The sequence below is a fragment of the Notechis scutatus genome, chromosome 3 (genome assembly GCF_049901735.1).
Source record: "Notechis scutatus isolate UNSWTSFEM ecotype Mainland chromosome 3, rNotScu1.2, whole genome shotgun sequence".
Classification (NCBI taxonomy): domain Eukaryota; kingdom Metazoa; phylum Chordata; class Lepidosauria; order Squamata; family Elapidae; genus Notechis; species Notechis scutatus.
Genome location: NC_142011.1, coordinates 148,817,107 through 148,837,768, shown reverse-complemented (window position 1 = coordinate 148,837,768; position 20,662 = coordinate 148,817,107). Strand labels below are relative to the sequence as shown.

The window sequence follows — 20,662 nt, the reverse complement described above, 5'->3', positions numbered from 1 at the left end:
AACTGCGGGGCAATGAGAAGTGCAGGATTACGAGCCTGCTGTGGAAGTAAAACTATTAGGATTCAAAACCAATGCGTTTGCTTAGTTCGTAACACCGGTGGCGGAAATTTTGAGTAGTTCGGAGAACTGGCAAATACCACCTCTGATTTTACAATATCCTTCCCTGCCATGCCCACCAAGCCACACCCACAGAACCAGTAGTAAAAAAAATTGAATCCCACCACTGATTTGAATAAATGTAATGGCTTTTGTGTTACATAATACAAATATGCAAAGAACACTGGTGGATCAAATCAAATATATTTTGGGTATTAAGAGACAATTTGTCAGCCATAGCTTTCTCGATATCCCTCACAAACACAATATTGAGGAATTACTGGGTTACGTAAGTGTGCAGTCTGGAGAAAGTAAATTGCTATTCAGACAAATATGCAAGGGTAACTTGATCCTACAATCTCCTCTTAAAATTGTGTCCTCAACTTACAACCACAATTGAGGCCAGAATGTATGTTGCTAAGTGAGTGTTGCCCCAATTTGTTGAGTTTTGCCCCAATTTAACACTTTTCTTGCCACATTTGCTCAGTGAATCACTGCAGTTGTTAAATTAGTAACACAGTTGTTAAATGAATCTGGTTTCCCCATTGACTTTGCTAGTCAGAAGGTTACGAAGGGGGGATGCACATGACCCTGGGACACTGCATCATAAATATGAAGCAGTTGTCAAGCATCTGAATGTAAATCACGTGTCCATGGAGATGCACAACAATCGTAAGTGCGGAAAATGGTCGTGAGTCATTTTTATCAGTGCCGTTGTAACTTCGAATGGTCACTAAACAAACAGTTGTAAGATGAGGTGTTATAATTGGTGGCCATCACACATGACAGTGCCAAGTTCCACAAATTAACAATGGGCATTTCTTCACTACTGTTGCTGTAACTATCCATCACAAGAGATCTATTGTAAAAAGTTCCAGGTTTCTCTGGATGTAATGGATGGCTCCAAGTTCTAAACCTGGAATAAGTATTATTTTTAATTACATTTTCCAAATGGTCCCTAGTAACCTCGGTTGCATTTTTATTTATTTATTTATTTATTTTATTTATTTATTTGATTTGCCAATTGTTTACAAGATAATAAGTATAAGTGTATACAAAGTTGTGAATACATGAAATGGGTACATATAAGAAAAATAAAAGAATAAGAGAAACAATAGGACAGGGACGGTAGGCACGTTGGTGCGCTTATGCCCGCCCCCTACAGACCTCTTAGGAAAGGGGTGAGGTCAATAGTAGACAGTCTAAGGTTAAAGTTTTTGGGGTTTGGGGAAGAGACTACAGAGTCGGGTAGAGTATTTTGTACCGTTCCTTTTAAAATATTAAGTCATTCCAACACTCCCTGCAAAGCTGGGCAGGTATATTTCGATTTCGGTCCCCTCCATATCAACAGTGTGGAAATGCTAGATGCTTTAGGTATCTCGGGTTTTTTTTTTTCCCCGAGAAGCATTTTGCAGAACTTTGGTAAAATGAAATTTGTTCAATTATTTCCTCTGTATGTTTTTAAACGCAGGATTTAAACCACGGTTTGAGGGGGCCGGATGTGACTGACGTCTGCAGACGAATTGTTTACTAACTTCGATAGTCAAAAAAAAACCCACTCAAAACCCATTGAGCGGCTTTTTCTTGACCGCAGCCTGGCGCGCATGCTCAAACCCGCCAGAGAAATGCCTGCTGGAACTTGTAGCTGCAGAAGAAGAAAAAAGAACTTTGCAAACATGCCTCTCATGATCCCACAATTCCGCTTGGCGAGGCGAAAAACATGAGACTCTGTTGTGCAGTCCACGCGGAGGGGCGGCCAAGTACAAGTAAGCGCGCACCTGCGTCACCGCGGAGGCCAACAAGGCATGGAAGAAGTGGGCGTGGCTCAAGCGGCTACGTCAGTGTTGGGCTCGAAACAAGAGCCTGTTCGGTGAGCTTGCTCGAAATTAGCGTCTGTCCCTTTAAGGTTGTCCGGGCGCGAGAAAAGGCTGCCTTGCGCCTGCGCATCGGAATATTGACCTCGCGCTCGTTTGGCGCTGCTCGTGACTACTTCTTGTTGTTATTTTTTTTTTTCTGAAGGTGGTAGTTGGGTGTGGGGGAGGGTAAAAGATAACGTTTTGCGTTCGATTCTTCTAATTCAACCGATAGAGGCGCCGCCGTTGCCATAGCGACCTGCCCTTCGACGGGCCCGGCCTGGGACGAAGCCCCAGTGGCCGAGGCCATGGAGGAACCCGGGGCAACCGCCTCGGTCTGTGGAGACGCTGCCGCCGCCGCCGCGGCCGTCGCCGCCGCGTCTGAAGTGACAGAAATCCTCGTTCCTGGCCCGCAGCCGCTGCGGCTGCTCGAATGGAAAGTAGCGACCGGAGCGGCAGTGAAAATCGGCTCGGTCTTGGCCGTCTGCGCGCCTATCCAGATCCCGGCGCGGCCGGGCGCGTTGTCTATCGAGCCCGGCCTGCAACGGGCGGCCGAGCGAAAGGTCAAAGCCGAGCGCCCGGGAATCGTACGAGAGCTGCGCGCCCAGCTGGGTCAAGTCATTCCGCCGGGGTAAGGAAAGGACGACGACGACGGCGAGCTGAGCGGGTGGGCCGATCCCTGAGGGCGCCGCCTCTGGTCCGCGGGGACTCGAACCCCTCAAGTTTCGGCTTTCGGGGGTGGGCGGGAGGCTTCCTGGAGAGATGGCGGCGGCTTGCGGGGCTAGAGCCGGCCCTCTCGCTCTGCTTGTCCCTCTAGCGCGGCGAAAGACGAGGTTGGGGAAAGCGCGCGAGGGGCAGGCCGTCCCTTCTCCGCCCTCTAGCGCTGCGGCGCCGGTGACAGCCGAGGCCCCGCTCCTTTTCTGCCCTCCCCGGTCGCAATCCGACGTCGCCGCCGTCGTGAGGGGAGGCTTTTGCAGGCCTGGGTTGCCGGCGGACTGACCCAGAAAAGTCTGTTTACCTGCTTCGGAGCCTACATGAGCACCTGACGCTGGGTGAAGGGCGGGGGGGGGAGAGTGCGGGATCTTGCTGGCGAGCAGCGCAAGGAAAGCCTCAGCCTGCATCTTACGAGAGGGCGCTCGATGAATCGGACTTTCTTCTTAAAACCCTCGGATTTCCCCCTCCCCTTTTAGGGGGGGAATGAGAGGAGTGACTAATTGAAATCAAAAGCCTAATGAATTCGGAAAGATGAAAGCAAAATCGAGGACCTGTTGATCAATTTTCCACGCTTTTACATTTTGGTTATGTATCCCTGAGGACTGTCAGGTTTCATTCCATTTCATTTCTGTAACTGTATTAAGGGAGATGATATAAGAAGCTTATATAGACAGACACTGGCAAATCATTTGCAGATAAGTTGAATACACATAGGTCAGAAGAGTGGATGGTTGCCATGCAACTGTGTATTTGCACTTGCTGGTGTGGTCCGGGTTTTCTTAATCCTTAATCTTTTTCATGGCAGTAGTGTGTGATCATCTCTGATGCCCTGGTAGATTTTAATAATGTTTTATGTCCATCTGATTAAATCAAAAGATGTAGAAATAATTGCACTGTCTAACTAGAGATTAGAATATGTTTCAGAGATTTTCACCTTTTAAGTGAGAAGGCATTCCTTAATGAAAAAATTATCCTCAAAAGATGCTTCCAGTGCATTTCATTAGAATATCATTAATTGTTAATATTCTTTCTTCACGAGAAATAATATTCTTCATGAGAATTGTTCATAAAACTTAGTGTATAGTTTGGAACACTGTAAAATCCAAAATGAGTATTTTTGAATTATACCTAGAAAGAAACTAGAAAATTTATAGCAAGTTTATATTTTTCTTCTTAGTATTTATCCCTCAAGTGTGGGGTCTTGTTGATCCCTTGGTTGTGACAGGAATTGACAAACCAGCTTGTCACTTAAGCCTGACATTGTGGGCTGAGAGGGAGTAATTGGTCCAAAGTCACTCAGCCAGCTTTCATACCTAACTCATTCTCATTCTCTCCTGGTTTCTAGTTTGGTGCCTTAACCACCCAGACCAAACCAGCTATCATAGTCTAGAAAGTACCGTGTTTCTCATATAATAAGACTGGGTCTTATTTTATTTTTTTGAGCCCCGAAAAAATGGCTAGGCCGTCTTTTCGGGGGTGACTTAATTCCCCCCCCCCTTGCATCTTCGGGCAGGCGGCGATGGCTTGGATGTTGACCTCGGCGTTGGTGGGGCACTTCGTATCGGGGTCAACGCAGGCAGCACCATATCCAGGAGTGCAACAAAAGTACTTCCTAATGGCAAGCCCCCCCACCATTCCCCCCCATTTCGCATGTTTTAATATAGGCCTTAATTTGGGGGGAAGGGCTTAATTTCATTTCATGCCTATAAAACATGCTGGGACTTCCTATTGGGGGAGGCCGTATTGTTGGAGAAACAGGGTAGTCCACAGGAAATATATCCCAGTAATTTTAAGGCAAGGATAAACATGTTACATATGCACTTTCCTAAGGAAGGATTAAATTATCTTGATGTTTTACATTGCATACTCATAATCAAAACTGGAATGAAAAGTATTCCTGAGTATAGACATGTCCTTAATATGGAATATAATTGCATCCAGGAGTTGCCAAATGTTATTTGATTAATTACAGCTCCTTACCTACAAACAATATAGTATAGCAACTAAAATGAATAATAATAATTTGAGTTTCTGAAATCCAAGTTGCTCCAAACAGTTGTCTCTCTCTTTTTTCTTTTTTGTACATTTAAAAGAGCAGGGAGATTACTGCAGAATGATAGCTTTCCCTATTACCTTTGCCTTCCAGAATTACATATTAAATGCTTGACTCTTGTTATTTTATGGATATGTATGGTTTCCTTCCTATTTTTAATGAAAGATATTATAGTAATTTTCTTGCTACCTATCTTACTAATAAGCTATGAAAATTATCAGGAAGCACTAGTCTTTTTACCTTTGTTTTAATTGAGAAAGGTGTTAGGTATTAACCAGAGTTAGGGATAGGTGATTATTATAAAATAGGAACAGTTACAGCAGGACTCTTGTTCAACTATGAGTTCTCCTTAAATCTTGTCTAAGTTTAATTTCATCTTATTCACCTTAATGAATTATAGTATTGGCTTTGACTGTTACACCTAGATTAAATTAAATAAAGCTGATAATTGTATTGAATGTGATTGGCATACTCTTGAATATTTACTTTCTTGCAGTTCCATTTAATGGTTTAAAGAGACTATTCAGACATTTGTTTTCAGAGTCTTAAAGTGAGGAAAGAATGGGCCTGTATTAGAAGCTCCGTCCTTTTTCCATCCTTTTTCAGCAGGAAATCTGAAGAAAAATGAAATGAAATAAAAAATGAATTCATATTGGCTTCAGTAGAAATACAACTTTCTATGCAATCCAAATTCTGAGTAAAGCAAAGTTTTAGATCATACTGACACTGTACTCATTTTTCAAACCAATACAAGTATAATTCCCTTTCACCTGAAACTATGGGAATAGGTTTTCCCCATCGTTTTCAGATTGTGTTTTTTCTATTTGTTCTAGTAAAACAATTCAAAATGTGGGCATTTTGCTTCCAGGGACATTTTTTTGTCAAAGAGTCTTTTGTATATAAATATATGAAGAGCTACATCATGAAAAAATATAAAACTGAAATATATGTTTTTACTTGGGATAATTGTGTAAACAGCTCATTAGAAGTGAAGGAAATTCAGTTTTATTCTCCCATGATATAAATGATATTGGAGCAGATGTCAGCAGTCCTTTCTACATTTGGAATTTTTCCCAGAATTTCTATAAATCATTAAAGATTTCTAATTCAACCAGTGACCACTAGATTGAGGTGATATATAAATTTGATAAATAATTAAATTCTCTCACAAGATGTAGCACAAACAATTCTCAGGATTTTGGTAGTTTAAAAAATATTTTTATTTAATGTTTGGGTGTTTTCATATTTGTAATGTAAATGTTGTATTTGCAGACCAGCCATAATTTGACATTAAAATGCTATCTATAAAGATGTCATAAAAATAAATACATTTGCCCTTAGGAGGTTGTATGCAATAAAAAATGCTGATTACAGTTTATACAAAAAGAAAACAACCCTTGAAACGTATGCTGAGGTGAGACTATGTCATTGTATAATATATCACCTATTTATTTTTCCCACTATATGGTTTGTGCCACTGTATTGTGGCAGTTTACTTAATCAGATTTATAACACTAGCTTATAAAAGAATTGTCACAGGAGGTTGTGGCAGTGTTTATTAGCGCTGTGGAATTCTCCTATATTACTTTGTTCATAGTTGTGCACAAGTAATGTTTGCTTGTTACAGGATCAGTAATGAAGTCCAGGCTGATGTATACCTTATTCCAGTATCTCTTAATCTATGTTCATGGAACATCAGTATTCAGTATTCACCAGATATTGAAGGAAATCTGTAAACTAGCCCTAAGAATCTAAGATGAGTTTTGTGGATCTTTGATCCATGTTATTTAATACCTAGTTAGCAATATCCCCTTTGAAAATACTGTAAATAAATGTTGACAGATGATTCCTTATACATCACTTTGAGCTATGGGAGGGGAAGAGATCATTAAAATAATCAAAAAGCTAGTGAAAATGTAATCAACATTTTCTTCAACATATATTTGTCACAATGGATTTTTAATAATCACTACAGCCAAGTTCAAAATAGGCTAACTAATTCTAAGACATGTTTCAAAAAAATCTTCTAAATATTGATAATCAGTAATCACATATGCAACTGCAAAATTTATAATGGACTCTATATATGGGGAAAATAAAGACTATAATAAGAATATCATTATAGAAGCTGTTCATAGCTGTTCCTCATTTACAATAGGTCATAGAGGTCCCTTATTTGAAAACTTATATTTCTTGGTGGAAAAATTAAAGAAACATTTTTTGTATAAAATAAGATGTAAACATAAATAATATACATTATGTATTTAGTGTCTTGTTTACAGAGATTATGTATAATTTACATAACCTAGTTTTGATGAAAACTGAAATTTGATAAGAATCCATTTTTTTCTTAAATCAGATTCTTTATTGCTTTTCAGAGGTGTACTGCTAAGGCTAGAAGCATGTAGCCATCCTGTTGTTATGAAAGGTTTATGTGCAGAATGTGGTCAAGATTTGACACAGTAAGTACTATTGTATACAGCTGGATTTCTCTTCACAATATAGGACTAAAATTAAGGGTTACAGATAGTTCTCGACTGATGACCACTATTGAGCCCAAAATTTCTGTTACTGAGACAATAGTTAAGCGAGTTTTGCCCCATTTTACAACCTTTCTTGCCCCGGTTGTTAAATGAATCACTGTAGTTGTTCAGTTAATAACACAATTGTTAAGTGAATCTGGTTTTCCCATTGACTTTGCTTGTCAGAAGGTTACAAAAGGATCACATGACACCAGGACATTGCAACCATCATAAATATGAATCAATTGCCAAACATATGAATTTTGATCACGTGACCATGGTGATGTGGCAACTGTCATAAATGTGAAAAATGGTCATGTCACTTTTTTCAGTGCTTTTGTAACTTTGGTCACTAAATGAACTAATAATTTGAAGATAATTTGTAGTAGAAAATTCAATGTGGATTTAAAAGTTGGTATAGTTAGTCCTCGACTTCCAACAGTTCACTTAGTTCACAAAGTTACAATGGTACTGAAAAAAGTGATTTCTGACCGTTTTTCACACTTACGACTTACAGGATCCCCATGGTTCATGTGACCAAAATTTGGATGCATGGCAACTGACTCATTTATGACAGTTGCAGTGTCCCAATGTCATGGGATCACATTTTGCAGCAATCTGACAAACAGAGTCAATGGAAAAGCCAGATTCACTTAACTTTGTTACTAATTGAACAGCTGCAGTGATTCACTTAACAACTATGGTAAGAAAGGTTGTAAAGTGGGGCAAAGTTCACTTAAGAAATATCTCAGCAACAGAAATTTTGGGCTCAATTATTGTCGTAACTTGAGAACTGCCTGTACATAAAACCATAGTATATTATGTAAAAACTAAAAATAGTCATACTATGGAATGTACATTATCATATATGAATATAACAGTATAGAACCAGATTGATCACAATACTTTTTACTGAGAGATTCTTTACCATGTCCACCCATATAAATGTAGTCATATTTCAGTATTCAATTAGTAGAAGACTGTTCTTGTCCTTCATTTTAGCACTCCCTGAAAAGTAAGCTGATCACAAAAGAATTTCATTAAAACTAAACCAGGTGTTTAGTATCCTGGTCACTTTCTCCTCAAAGAGAGGGAGAAGTATGGGCAGTTCCTCTTCCTTATTGGGGGCTAGTGAAGAGCAAATCAAATGAAATGAAGCTGGGGAAGCAGCAGTGAAATTGATGCTATTTCTCCCAGTAGCACCTCAAGTCCTCCCTGAAACCTGTGGCATATGCAGTCCAAATCTTGATCTTTAATGAGACTGTCCAAAATAGATTTTAAAAGTTGTGTGATATATAAAAAGAGCCAGAAATCCCATTTTGAAAAAGACCTTGTGTTTTTTTAACTATTGCCTACTCTTCGAATAAACCTTGAGTGCTTGAAGTAAGCTGTTTGTCAGGTTCTCAAAGTCTGATCATTTTTTTACGTTTTAAAAAAAATCTTGCCTTTATTGTTTTTATAAATAACGGAAGGTGGTGAACATTCCTAATATTCCTTCCTCCTCCTGTTTTTCCCACAACAGCCCTGTGAGGTGAATTACGCTGGGAGAGCGTGACTACCCCAAAATTACCCAACCTGATTCACAGTTTCATGTGTGTGTATTCGTTTGTGTGAGTGTGTGTGTGTGAGAGAGAGAGAGAGCGAGAGAGAGAGGATGTTACCTGGCAATTAAATAGTGTTTACTTGTGTAAACTAAGGACTACTTGACACATATATGTATGGGATGGTTGTAAAAATTCATAGCGCAGTAAGTTGGTTGGCCCTTCATCTTTTGACAGTTTATCAATTCATTTAATATTCTTTGTTCCCCTTTCCTCAATTATTAGGTTACAAAGCAAGAATGGAAAACAAAACATGCCTGTTTCCACAGCAACTGTATCAATGGTTCATAGTGTCCCAGAATTGATGGTTAGCTCTGAGGCAAGTATACTGTTCCTCCTTTGTTTTTGGGAAAAGTCCAGTGTTCAGCAATTTCATTAGAGATATATCTTCATAATGCATATGGTGTCCATCTTAGCTAGAAATCCTTTGGTGAGCTATTTAAAAAAAACAGCTTTTGATGATAGAACAGTTGCCTATTTTAAATGTCAGTATTAAATAGAAAGATGGCATAGAAATCATGTAAATTCCCAAAACAGGAAAATTGCCTTCTGCTGTATTGTCCGCTACCCATGTTTTTTTACACACACACACACACACACACACATTATTTGAAAAAATAATAATACACTAATCATATTCTGATCCTATAATTTCCAATTGTACTTGGTGGGACATAATTGTGGAACTTATCTCTGAGGTGTTACATGTATATTTTGCACATTCAGCTTAATATACTAAATTTGGAATACAGTATCCATCCCTAGCATATGTTTTCAGGAATGGGAATAAAAACACTTATGTTTAACTATATTCTGTAAAAAAAATGCATTTAAATGAAGCATTATGCATAGTATACCAGTTATTTATGCATCAATGGAATAACAAATAAGCAGAATTTAGTTGTATACTCTTTCTCACAGTACAAAACAGTTATGTAAGAAAACATTCTGTTCTACTTCTTTACATGCATCTGCTACTTATTGTGAATAAAAATAAAACCAGATTGCTAGAAAATTTCATAATTAAAATGTTAGTATAATCTATTTTGAATAAATAGGTAATTTTTAACAGGCTTGAACCTGAAACACTGCTATTCTCAGAATTCTAAGTTCCTCATTACAATTGAAAAATAAATAGAATTATGTTTATCTTCTTTTCAGCCTATGGTGTTTGCGTTTGCATTTAATATACAGTAATATATATATATATATTTATTGTAGCAAGCCGAACAGTTGGGAAGAGAAGATCAAGAAAGGCTATGCCGAAATCGGAAACTGGTGCTGATGGTAGATTTGGATCAAACATTGATTCATACCACAGAGCAACATTGTCCACAGATGTCTAACAGAGTAAAGCAACTTTATTAATTACTATTCTTTATAATAAGTATAACATCATTTTAAATAATATTTTAAAGTGAAATTGATTTGTATGGAGCAATTTTTTAAAATGACCTGGATGGATGGATGGATGTGGAGACAGACAGATAGATATGGCATATTAGTTATATATATATAGCTACAGAGAGTGTACCAAAGTTTGACCCCAAAGAAGATTTATATAAATTACATTAAATGTTCAAATAAGTTGCCATTTTCTTCTAAACACTTTCTTATTCATTTGATGCATGACTATTGAACTTAGCATAGTAGTAGAATACTATAGTTTTCTATAGTAGTGTAGTAATTTCTATTTGGTGAGGATAGCATACTGTGATTTGTCTATGGAGCCTAACTGTACCAGATCCTAATTTCTTTGGAATCTAGCCATGGTTTTCTTTTGTAGCATGCAGATTTTTCCTCATTATTCATATATGCTATCCATATATATGACATAATGTTTTAAGTTATTACCATGAATCTTTCTCTCCCTTAGGGAATATTTCATTATCAGTTAGGTCGAGGTGAACCTATGCTCCATACACGATTGCGACCTCATTGTAAAGAATTCCTAGAAAAAATTGCCAAGTTGTACGAGCTGCATGTTTTCACATTTGGGAGCCGGCTTTATGCACATACTATTGCAGGTAAGTAGTATGCTGCATATATGTATAATTGTAAGGCTATTTTCCAATGTTTCAAATCTATTAGCATCAAAACCTTTTTTATAATGCTCCTGAAACCTAAAAATATTAGTATTTCAGGTATGTACTAATTTCTAACAATCCTATACAGGTAACCCTTGCTTAATGATCCTAATTGGGACCAAAATTTCTGTCACTCAGCTATGCAGTGTTAGGCAAAACATCACATGGCTACATTACTTAGCAACAGCAATTCCAGTAGTCCAGGTTCTTATCATTAGATTAAATCCTTATACTTCTGCTCTGTTCTGCTCACCTCCACTTCAATTCCCCGCCCGTTTGAACCAGCTGTAGAACTGTTGTCTCGTGTGATTAAAATTCAGTGTTAGAATTTTAATCCTATTTTGATCCAGTATTTTTTAAATTCTCTTGACATATCTGAATTTTCTGAAAGTGTGATAAAACATAATTAAGGATGTCTATAGTTAAACAACCGGCTGTGTATTCTGTATTCCTTGTCTTTGAATTAATTCCAGCTTTATCTGAGCCTGTTCCATGATCATTCCATAAACAATAGCTAAATAGAATCCTGAATGAATAGATGAAGGTGAATATATGTTTCATTCTTTTATAGTATAATTCTTTTACACATTACTGCTCCAAAGGTATACTTATTGAGTAGATTAAGAGTGGCTACTAACAAGAATTGAGAGGAAAATATAGAATGTATCTCTAAGAATTGTGGTAATTGCTTTCATAATATACTGGTACAACTTTTCTCTTACACTGTTGTTATCCATTTATCAAGGATTGAAAGTATTTATTTCTTAGTTTGATTGAATCAGCCAATAAATTGCTTAAATAAATAAGGGTATAAAAACAAATTGTAAATTTGATGTTTTCTAGCTCAGGAATCTACAGAAGTAGGGTTATGTTGGTTTTTTTTTTCTTTTTCTTTTCCTGGTTTTCAAAGACTGATAAAATTTATCCAGCTGAAAATGCAAATATTTTTATTTGTCTGCATGTAAATATTATTGCATGGGAACATTTGTTGTATAGAACAGGTAAAACATGGAATGGGCAATTTGTGATGTTTGTCCATGTGCTGACATTTCAGCTCAGAGCTATTCTCAGATTGGGTGGAACTAAACTTTTCAGCCTATTTTTTAAATGTTTTTTAGGTTTGGGCAGGATGTGAAAGGACTGGAAACTTGCAATTTACATCTTGAAAAGCTTGAAAAATGTAAAAAAAGAATCAAGCTGATTTTTTTGTAATTGAGAATTTAATGGTATGCACCTCCAGGAACCCCATCTGAAAAAGGATTCTTATTCATACTATAAACCACTGTGATTATAGGAAAAAGGAATAGGCCATTTGTTGTTTTCTTAAACTAATATCCTGAATTAATAAGTAGAAAAAAACAATCATGTTTCTTTCTTTCCAGTCAATTTTGGTATTATTAGATATGTTTACCCTTACAAATCCCATTTAGATCAGATAAGACCTTGTGTCAAGAATTTTAAATGCTATTATTAGTTTCGGGATAATTATGTTTATGTATAAATAGTATTGACAATTGACCATAATATATTATTGTAAGCTCTGCCAATTTATTTGAAAATAATGTTTCAAAAGAAAATCAGATTATTTATATACAAATCTACCTGACCCATAATGAACAATGGGTTCACTTAACGACATGTCCTTTGTTTAATGGCCACATCATTCACTTTGTGACTGCCATATTCGCTTAATGACTGCTGCAAAAAAATAGGTTGTAAAATTGGGTCAGTCATAAGTTCTGATGCTTTACAACCATCAGAACTTATGACTGTAATTGCCAGGATCAGGTATGGTCACAAGTCGAGGACTACCTGTATGTTTTATCTGCTTATGAAGCTTTTGCCCACTTCCTTACCACTTTTTGTATCAAGCCTGTTATGTCTGTATGATTCTCTGCTAAATGTGATTGCTACTTTTTAGAATCATAATGTTATAAAGTTGAAAAAGGCGATTTGAAGTTTTGATTCATTCTCAGTGCAGAGATCCAAATTCAGCATCAGCAACAAATGGTTCCCAAACAAATCCACTGAAGAAGGAAGTCTGTTTTAATTTGGTTCCACTGTGAACTGCTGTTTTTAGTATTTTTTTTTCTAACATTCATTTGGGATCAGTAGTATAAATGCATTATTCCTAGGATGAGACATGTTTTGATTTACCTTCTGACATAGTTTCAGAAGAATGCTATTGTGCATCTCTCCAATCTTCCTTCTCTTCAGACTAATTCTATCCAGCTCATCCAGTTTTTTTAAAGGATTCAGTTATAGTTCTTCATCTTTTGTAACATTTTCCTACTTGGAATCTGTTTCAGTGAAGCCAAAACCTGGACCCAATGCTGAAGATGATTACTTTCTATGACTTGTGACCTGTGTTTATGTTGATTCATTTGCCTATTTCCTGACCTCATCACACTAATCAGTTGTTATTCTGAGATCTTTATCATAGGTTCTATTACCAAGCCAGGTATCTCCTATCCTGTTCCTGTGTATTTAATCTTTTTGCTAAGTGAAATTTTTACTTCATTAAATTTCATTCTGTTAGTTTCAACATATTTCTCTAACCTCTCAGGATTCTTTTAAATTTTATTTGCATACTATAAAAATATCTGATCTAATTTTGTGCTGTCTGCAGATTTGATAAGCATTCTTACAGCTTCTTTTACCAAAAACAAGGATTTGGGATTGAGCCCTGTCGCATCTGTCACTTTCTTCAGTTTCATGAGGAGCCATTGATGAGCACTCATTGAATCCAATTTTTGAGCCAACCAGATACCTTCTTGTCCCACCATTCAGCCCACACATAATTGCCAAAGAGAATGTCATGGGGCATTTTGTCAAATATTTTATACAAATAGTCCTCTGTTATTGATGGTAACTGGGAATTTCCATTGGTAAGTAATGTTGTCAAACTCAGTGTCACATAACTGCATCATTTAGGCATGGTAGTTACAGTATATCCAGTTAATAAATACAATGTACAAATCACATACTGTTGTTAACTGCAATTTCATGTGGTTCTCATTTGCAATTTCCTGCCAGCTTCCCTGCTGATTTTGCTTGTCAGGAGCTGTCAATAAAAGTTGCAAATGGCAATCATGTGACTGTGGAACACTGCAAAGTTGTAATCATGAGGCAACCGCCAAGCACCTGAATCACAATTTCCTGACTGGAGAGACATTGACTATAACTTCAGTCAGTAGTAAGTACCACTTGTTCAACACCATTGTAACTTTGAACAATTGTTGAACAAATGGTCACTAAGTGAGGACCACCTGGACTGAAATGAAGATACGTTGTGTCTGTATGAGATAAGGTTAATCTGACAAGACTTATCTGGCAAAGCCTTGCAGACTTTTACTAATTAATTACAGTATTTTTAAGGGGCTTAGAGATTGAGCTATTTTGGATCTGTTACGATCAGCTTTAAATCTTCCCAAGTATTTATGCCACACAGACTGGTATCCCTCACTCAACCAATCATCCTCATCCCGTTCTCATTCCTACTTCCAATTCTGGTTGTTGTTTTTTTGCTTAAAGCTTTAATTGAGGCTTTATTCTCATCAAGACAAACAAATTAGCTCTTCCACACTTACTCAAATTGTCCAGCCTCTCATAGAACTTCCTCAGTATCTGTCCTTAAGGCTGTTGATGGCAGTTAGATCAGTGTTTCAGGCCTTCAGATCTGCCGGAGTTTCCAGGAAGGATTCATGGCTATTGCTGGCACCTAGCTCCACCACTCTTATTCTCACCTGGGGCCAGCAATTTGGCCTTCTCCAAGTGAACCTTCAGTTTCCCCATTGTTCTCTCAGTCGTCAGATAAAATACAAAATATCTGGCTAATAAGATCCAACAGAACAGAATAACAGAGTTGGACTAAGTCTAAGTGGTACATAAATATTCACCAGAAGTGTTCTGAAAAAGTACAATTTCATTACTGTATGAAACTCTTCAGAAAATATGTGCTATTAGTTTTCAATAATGCTTCCTGGCTTCAGCCCTTCTCAGCTCTTGAAATTTGGGTACTCCAGGCAGCTTCTGTGAAGATTTTGGGTTGACTATTGGAAATAATTTTAAAGATATATATATATAGTGTAGTACAGCCCATTCTTTAAGTATTAGGAGGCCATCCCTAGGTCTAATGAGCCTTCCGTGCAAGTCACTTAATCAGGATGGATAATGTCTGTCAAAAAGCAATGTTGACTAAAAACATCTCTTCCAAACCATCCCTCTAACATCCATGAAATCTACAGAGTTCGTGGTTTTTGGCCAATACTACCACAGAACAAGAGTACTATCCCAGAGGTGGGCAATAAATTTTCCTAAGGGGCTACATGAGAAACTGAAACTGTTATAAAGGGCCAAATCAACGTAACCTGATTTGATATCCTCAGACTCAGTCACCTCAACTGCTCAGGTTGTTCCAGACAAAGGCTGAGTACCACACAGACACAGAAAAGTACTTTCTCTCATCAGCTGGCTGAAGGAGTGCATAGTGATTTTGCACAGAGCCAGACCTGACTTGGCGGCTTCTGCCCCCTTCAGCATGCTTATTTATATTTGATTTCTAGTTTCCGATTGACCTCACGTGAGCTGGACAGGAACAGCCAAAGGGGAGCCGGATGTGGCCAGGGGGCATAAAATGGTTGAGTCTGCTCTATCCTCTTGATTGTATGTCCCACGGAATCCTTATGGAGAAATATATACATAAGTAATATATTATTTTGGTAGACAGAAGAAAATATAGATGCCTCCCACTTTTAATAAAGGAATTAGAAAAAATTAAGAGTCATCTTCTGCAAGCTTTCTTTCTTCAGATCTTTATTCTGTTTTTTTTGTTTTGTAGCTACACTGCATTTTTCCACTGACTTCTTTTTCATTCCCTACCCCCACCCCCGGAATTGTAAAATGCAGGCATGATATTCTTCCGATTAAAATCGGGATTCCGATTTTTTGGGGAATCGCCCCCTCCTTTCCCCCCACCCCTTCTTCTCCTCCTTCCCCTCCCTCGGAGGCCCCGAGTCAGGAGTTGCTGGCGCGGCTCCGCACGGCTCCAGTCCGCGTTGCCTCAGGAAGGAAAGGCAAAAGGAAGAGCCGCGGCGGCGCTTTGCAACGGCAGCAGCGGCTCCTGGTTTTGCCTTTCCCTTCCCGAGGCAATGCGGGACTGGAGCCGCGTGGAGCTGCGCCGGCGGTAGCAACTCCTGACAGCCCCAGCCGGATACCTGAGCGTAGCCCGGGCGGTGCGAGAGGAGGCCGCTGAGCGGCAGGAAAAGGGAGCTGGGCCAGCCACAGACCAGCCTCCGTGCAACACGCCGCCGCCCGGCCCCGGCGAGGAAAGCAGCGGGCGCTCCCGGGCGCGCGGCGGGGTCTCTTTTGTCCGGCCCGATTTTTTTTCCAGAGCGGAATATCATGCCTGAAAATGTTAAATGAAAAACATGTTACGACTATGTGATGCTACAGTTATTTATTTATTTTTATTTTTATTTATGTGGCCAAGAGTATATCTCTTGGTGGCTTACAGAAAATTAAAAGTAGAGGACATTCATCCTGGGGAGAAAGAGAATACAAATAGATTACTACAAATGGCAGATTCACAGACCATCATAGCTCAGTGCTTGTGAGAAGAGTCAGGTCTTTTAGGCTCTTTAGAGAACAGGAAGGGTTAGAGTCATGTGGACTTCAGAAAAGATGCTGTTCCAAAGAGCAAGGACAGAAAATGCATACCTCCTTGATCCTATAAGGTTATGTTTTGCGATAGACAGGAGCCCAAACACAACAGTCCCATTATGTTTTATGGAATGGGCAAAAGCAGTTGGAGAAAAGCAGTTGTGCAAATATTAAAATCCTATGCCATGCTGGGCTTTAAAGTTTATTAGCATCTTAAACAGTCAACAATAACTCGCCATGGCCAACTCATAGCTAATTTGCCATGGGACAATTCACCATGACCAACTTGCCACAGGACAGCTCACCATGGGACAAGAGTTACACTAATATTGAAGAAACAGTGCAATTATAATTAATAATTAAAAGATGACAAAGGGACAAAATGAAATGTGAATGGTAAAAATTAAAATATTTTAAAAACTATTTTAAATAATTAAATTGAATTGTCCCACAGCGAGTTGTCTTGCAGCGAATTGGCTGTGTTAAGTTGTAGACCCTTTAAGATGCTAATAAACTTTAAAGCCCAGAATGGCATAGGATTTGGATATTTGCACAACTGCCTTTTTCCAACTGATTTTGCCTATTCCATAAAATATAATGGGACTGGTGTGTTCGGGCTCCTATCTATCACAAAATGTAATCTTATGTGACCTGGTATGGCTGACTTGGTAGTTGAACAGGTGCAAAAAAATCAAGTAACCTTTTACACTACAAATATCTTGGCCCAGAATCCACTGAATCTGGACAATTAATAGGTTAAAATAAACAACAACATAATAATGCATATGATACAGCTACTATGAGACATGGTGACGCAGTGGTTAGAATTCAATACTATATGCTACTTCTGCTGACTGCCAGCTGCCACCAGCTCAAAGTTGACTCAGCATTCCATCCTTCCAAGATCGCTAAAATGAGGGCTCAGATTGTTGGGGACAATACGTTTAAATACTCTTTAAACCATTTAGAGAGGGCTGTAAGGCACTTCTTTAAAGTATACAAGTAAGTGATACTGCTGTTGCTACTAAAAAGGCAAATACGATCTTGGCATGTTTTTTTTAAAAAAAAAAACACCAAATTTTATTAATTTTTAAAGACATACAAAACATAGATACACAAAAATACAAAACATAAAAGCATAAAAAATCTCTTTTCTGAAAGTTGCTTAGTCCCGGGTTATAACTCTTGGTACAGACACAAATTCAAATTCATATTCATTTTACATACCATTTCATATATTATTAACATTTTCAATTTTCTATATAACTTCTCCTCACTTTTAAATTTTCTCAGTTTTATTTTATTGATCTCCTCTCAATTCGAATCATAATATTTATTATTCTTTGTCTGTTCTATTTCCAACCATCCATTTATTTTTCTTCTTTAAAAAAGAAGAAAAACTTCTCCTGTACACTAAATGGAGTATGATGCCTTTATCTCCTTCCCCTATATTTATAATACTTAATATAAAATACATAACTTACATTGGGATTCTGTCTGGTACATTCTAAAATTTTACTATATTATCAAAAATAATACAAATCTATTCATTAATATTGATATTCATTTATATCTTAAACATCTAGCACATTACTTTTCAGTTAAATCACATACTTTTATGGGAGCACCTATTTTCCATAGTTATTCCTCCCCCACCTCACATATTATTGCTCATTATTTCATTACAATGTTCCTCCTTCTTCTACTTCAAATCTCTCATTTCACAAAAAATTTCGCTAATATACCATAATCTAATCATTAATATTAACAATCATTTATATCTTAAACATTTTATCCATTTCAATTAAATATCATGCCTTTGAGGGAACACTTATGCTTTCCAAAAATTATTACCCCCCCCCCACATCACATATCTTAAATCATATTTCATTACAGTTCTCCCTTTTTCTTAACAAAAATTTCACTAGTTTATATTAAATATTTTATCACATTTTAAATTACATATTATTTCCAATTTTCTATGGTTATTTCTAAATACAAATATAAAAATGCAATCTTATGTACCTTTCTAGAATCCCAATTTCAATAAGATTTATCCATTATCTCGAAAAAACTTTGGGTTCTTCACATCTTGCTCCCCACCATTAAGGCTTCTCATCCCTTCCTTTCTCCCTTGCTTCTTCTTCTCTTTGTCCTCTTTAACCCCTTGTCTCTCCACCTCTCTTTTCTTCTGCTTTCCCTCTTTCTGTTGTTTCCTAACATAATGTCCCTTTTTCACCTTATTCTTCTCTTTTGGGGTTGTTTTTCCAGATCTTAAAGTCTTCTTTTCCTTTTTCTCTTTCTTTTTCCCTTCTCCAACCAAAGTTATTTGTTCATCAAAGATGGCTTCTTCTTTGTCCCCATCATCCTGTTGCTCATTCTGCTTCACATAAGTATAAACCGCCATTTCTAAAAATTGAAAAAGAGTGCCAAAAACATCTTTCCCTTCTTGCTTTTCTTTTTCATATTTTTGATATACAAGTTTCAGTCCATCCACAAATGATGCCATTGTGTAGAGAAAAAGTTTTTCCAAACAACCACCCAAATGTTTTTAATCAGAAATAATTCTCAAAAGTTCCAAAATCACCAAACAATCCAAACAGGCTGTTTCTTTTAAATACCTTCTTCTTCTTCACTTTCTCTTTCTGGAGTTAAAGTTTAATCACAAAGTTCCCTTTTAAATATATATTTTTAGAAGTCTTATTGATGTTTAGTAACTCTTTAAAATTCTAGGCAATCTTCTCCTTATTTTCAAATTTTGCTCCAATTTATTTTTCCCCTCTCCCTTCCCACTCACAGCCAGAAGAGTTTTTTCCATCCGCTATCACGTTAGCAAGGAGAGTGGAACAAAAAAAAAAAAAAAACTTTCCCTTTTAGAATATTCGCAGCTTGTTACTCTCACAAGAAACAATATATACTTAGCAGCCTTCAAGGTTCCAGGTCACTTTCTTTTGCCTTGTCCCGATTGAAAGCAACTTTCACAATTCTTCAAACTTTCTCCCTCCTGCACCTGCTTGTCCGGCTGCAGATTTCTTCGTGGCAGCCATTGCTGACCGCCGTTCCTCCGCCTCGGGAAAAGGGGTTTTTTGCCGGCTGGGGAGGGGGTCTGCGACACCCCCAAACCCCTTTCCGGCTCCCCCCTGTCTTCAGCTGCCTCTACGGGGCAGCTATATCCCCCAGATCCAAACGGATCGGGGGAACCTTGGCAGTGAACGCAGCAGGGATCGCGCGGTGTCGCGAATCCCTGCCGCCACCGAAACCTTGCAAACCGGAAGTCTCGATCTTGGCATGTTTTAATGGGCATAGAGTCCACATGTTTTAATGGGCATAGAGTCCACATCAAAATATCACTATTTCATTCTACTCTGCCTGGTCCAAACCCCTCATGTAATATTGTATTCAAAAAGAACAATAACGTATTGGAACAAGTTTAAAGAAAACAGTGCAGGGTCTGAAAATCAAGCCCTATGAGAAACATTAAAAGATGTTGGTCATCTCTAGTCTTTAGAAGAGATGATTGAAGGGACATAATAGGCTTTAAAGAGTTCTTATACAGTAGATGGAGTCAGCTTATTCTCTATTATCCCAGTCAGCAGGATCAAACTAATAGTTGAAAGCTACAGGGAATTAGATTCAGGATAGGTGTCAAGAAGAGCCTCCTGATATATAGCTGTCAGTTTGTATAGCTGCCATGCAAAATGATGAGTTGTCCTTCTCCAGAGGTCTTCAAACAGGCTGGATGGTCATCTGTTAGATGCACGCACAGCTGGATTCTGCACTGAGTAAGAGGTTGGAATATACTCTTAAGGTTATTTCCAACTCTAGATTTTGTGATAATTTTTGAATTTTTTTCATAGATACATATATAGCAGATCATATTTAATTTAAGCTCTAGGTGGCAGCATTTTGCAGCTAAATGTATGATATTTAAAAAAACATATTTAACAGATGCTGTTTTAATTTTTAAAAGTACTTTTGTTCTACATTAAAATCAAATAGGACATTTTTCACTTTGACAAAAACATATTTTAAATCTGTGCCTAAAGTAATGTTTCTTAAATTTTACATATGTACC

General features: G+C 37.7%; 1 protein-coding gene across 2 annotated transcripts in view; it reads left to right on the top strand.

Moving 5' to 3' along the window:
• The first annotated feature begins 2,022 nt into the window (after positions 1-2,022).
• The window catches only part of CTDP1 (CTD phosphatase 1), a 43,379-nt gene continuing 24,739 nt past the window's right edge, over positions 2,023-20,662 (top strand). Inside the window, exons 1-5 of one of the 2 annotated variants that reach the window (XM_026669934.2) lie at positions 2,023-2,580; positions 7,095-7,178; positions 9,065-9,158; positions 10,061-10,189; positions 10,716-10,866. In XM_026669934.2, coding sequence (XP_026525719.2) covers positions 2,258-2,580; positions 7,095-7,178; positions 9,065-9,158; positions 10,061-10,189; positions 10,716-10,866 — 781 coding nt within the window. In that variant the 5' untranslated portion in view covers positions 2,023-2,257. Of the gene's footprint in view, positions 2,581-6,035; positions 6,131-7,094; positions 7,179-9,064; positions 9,159-10,060; positions 10,190-10,715; positions 10,867-20,662 lie in introns of those variants that run through there. The other variant, XM_087961444.1, reaches the window with a different exon arrangement.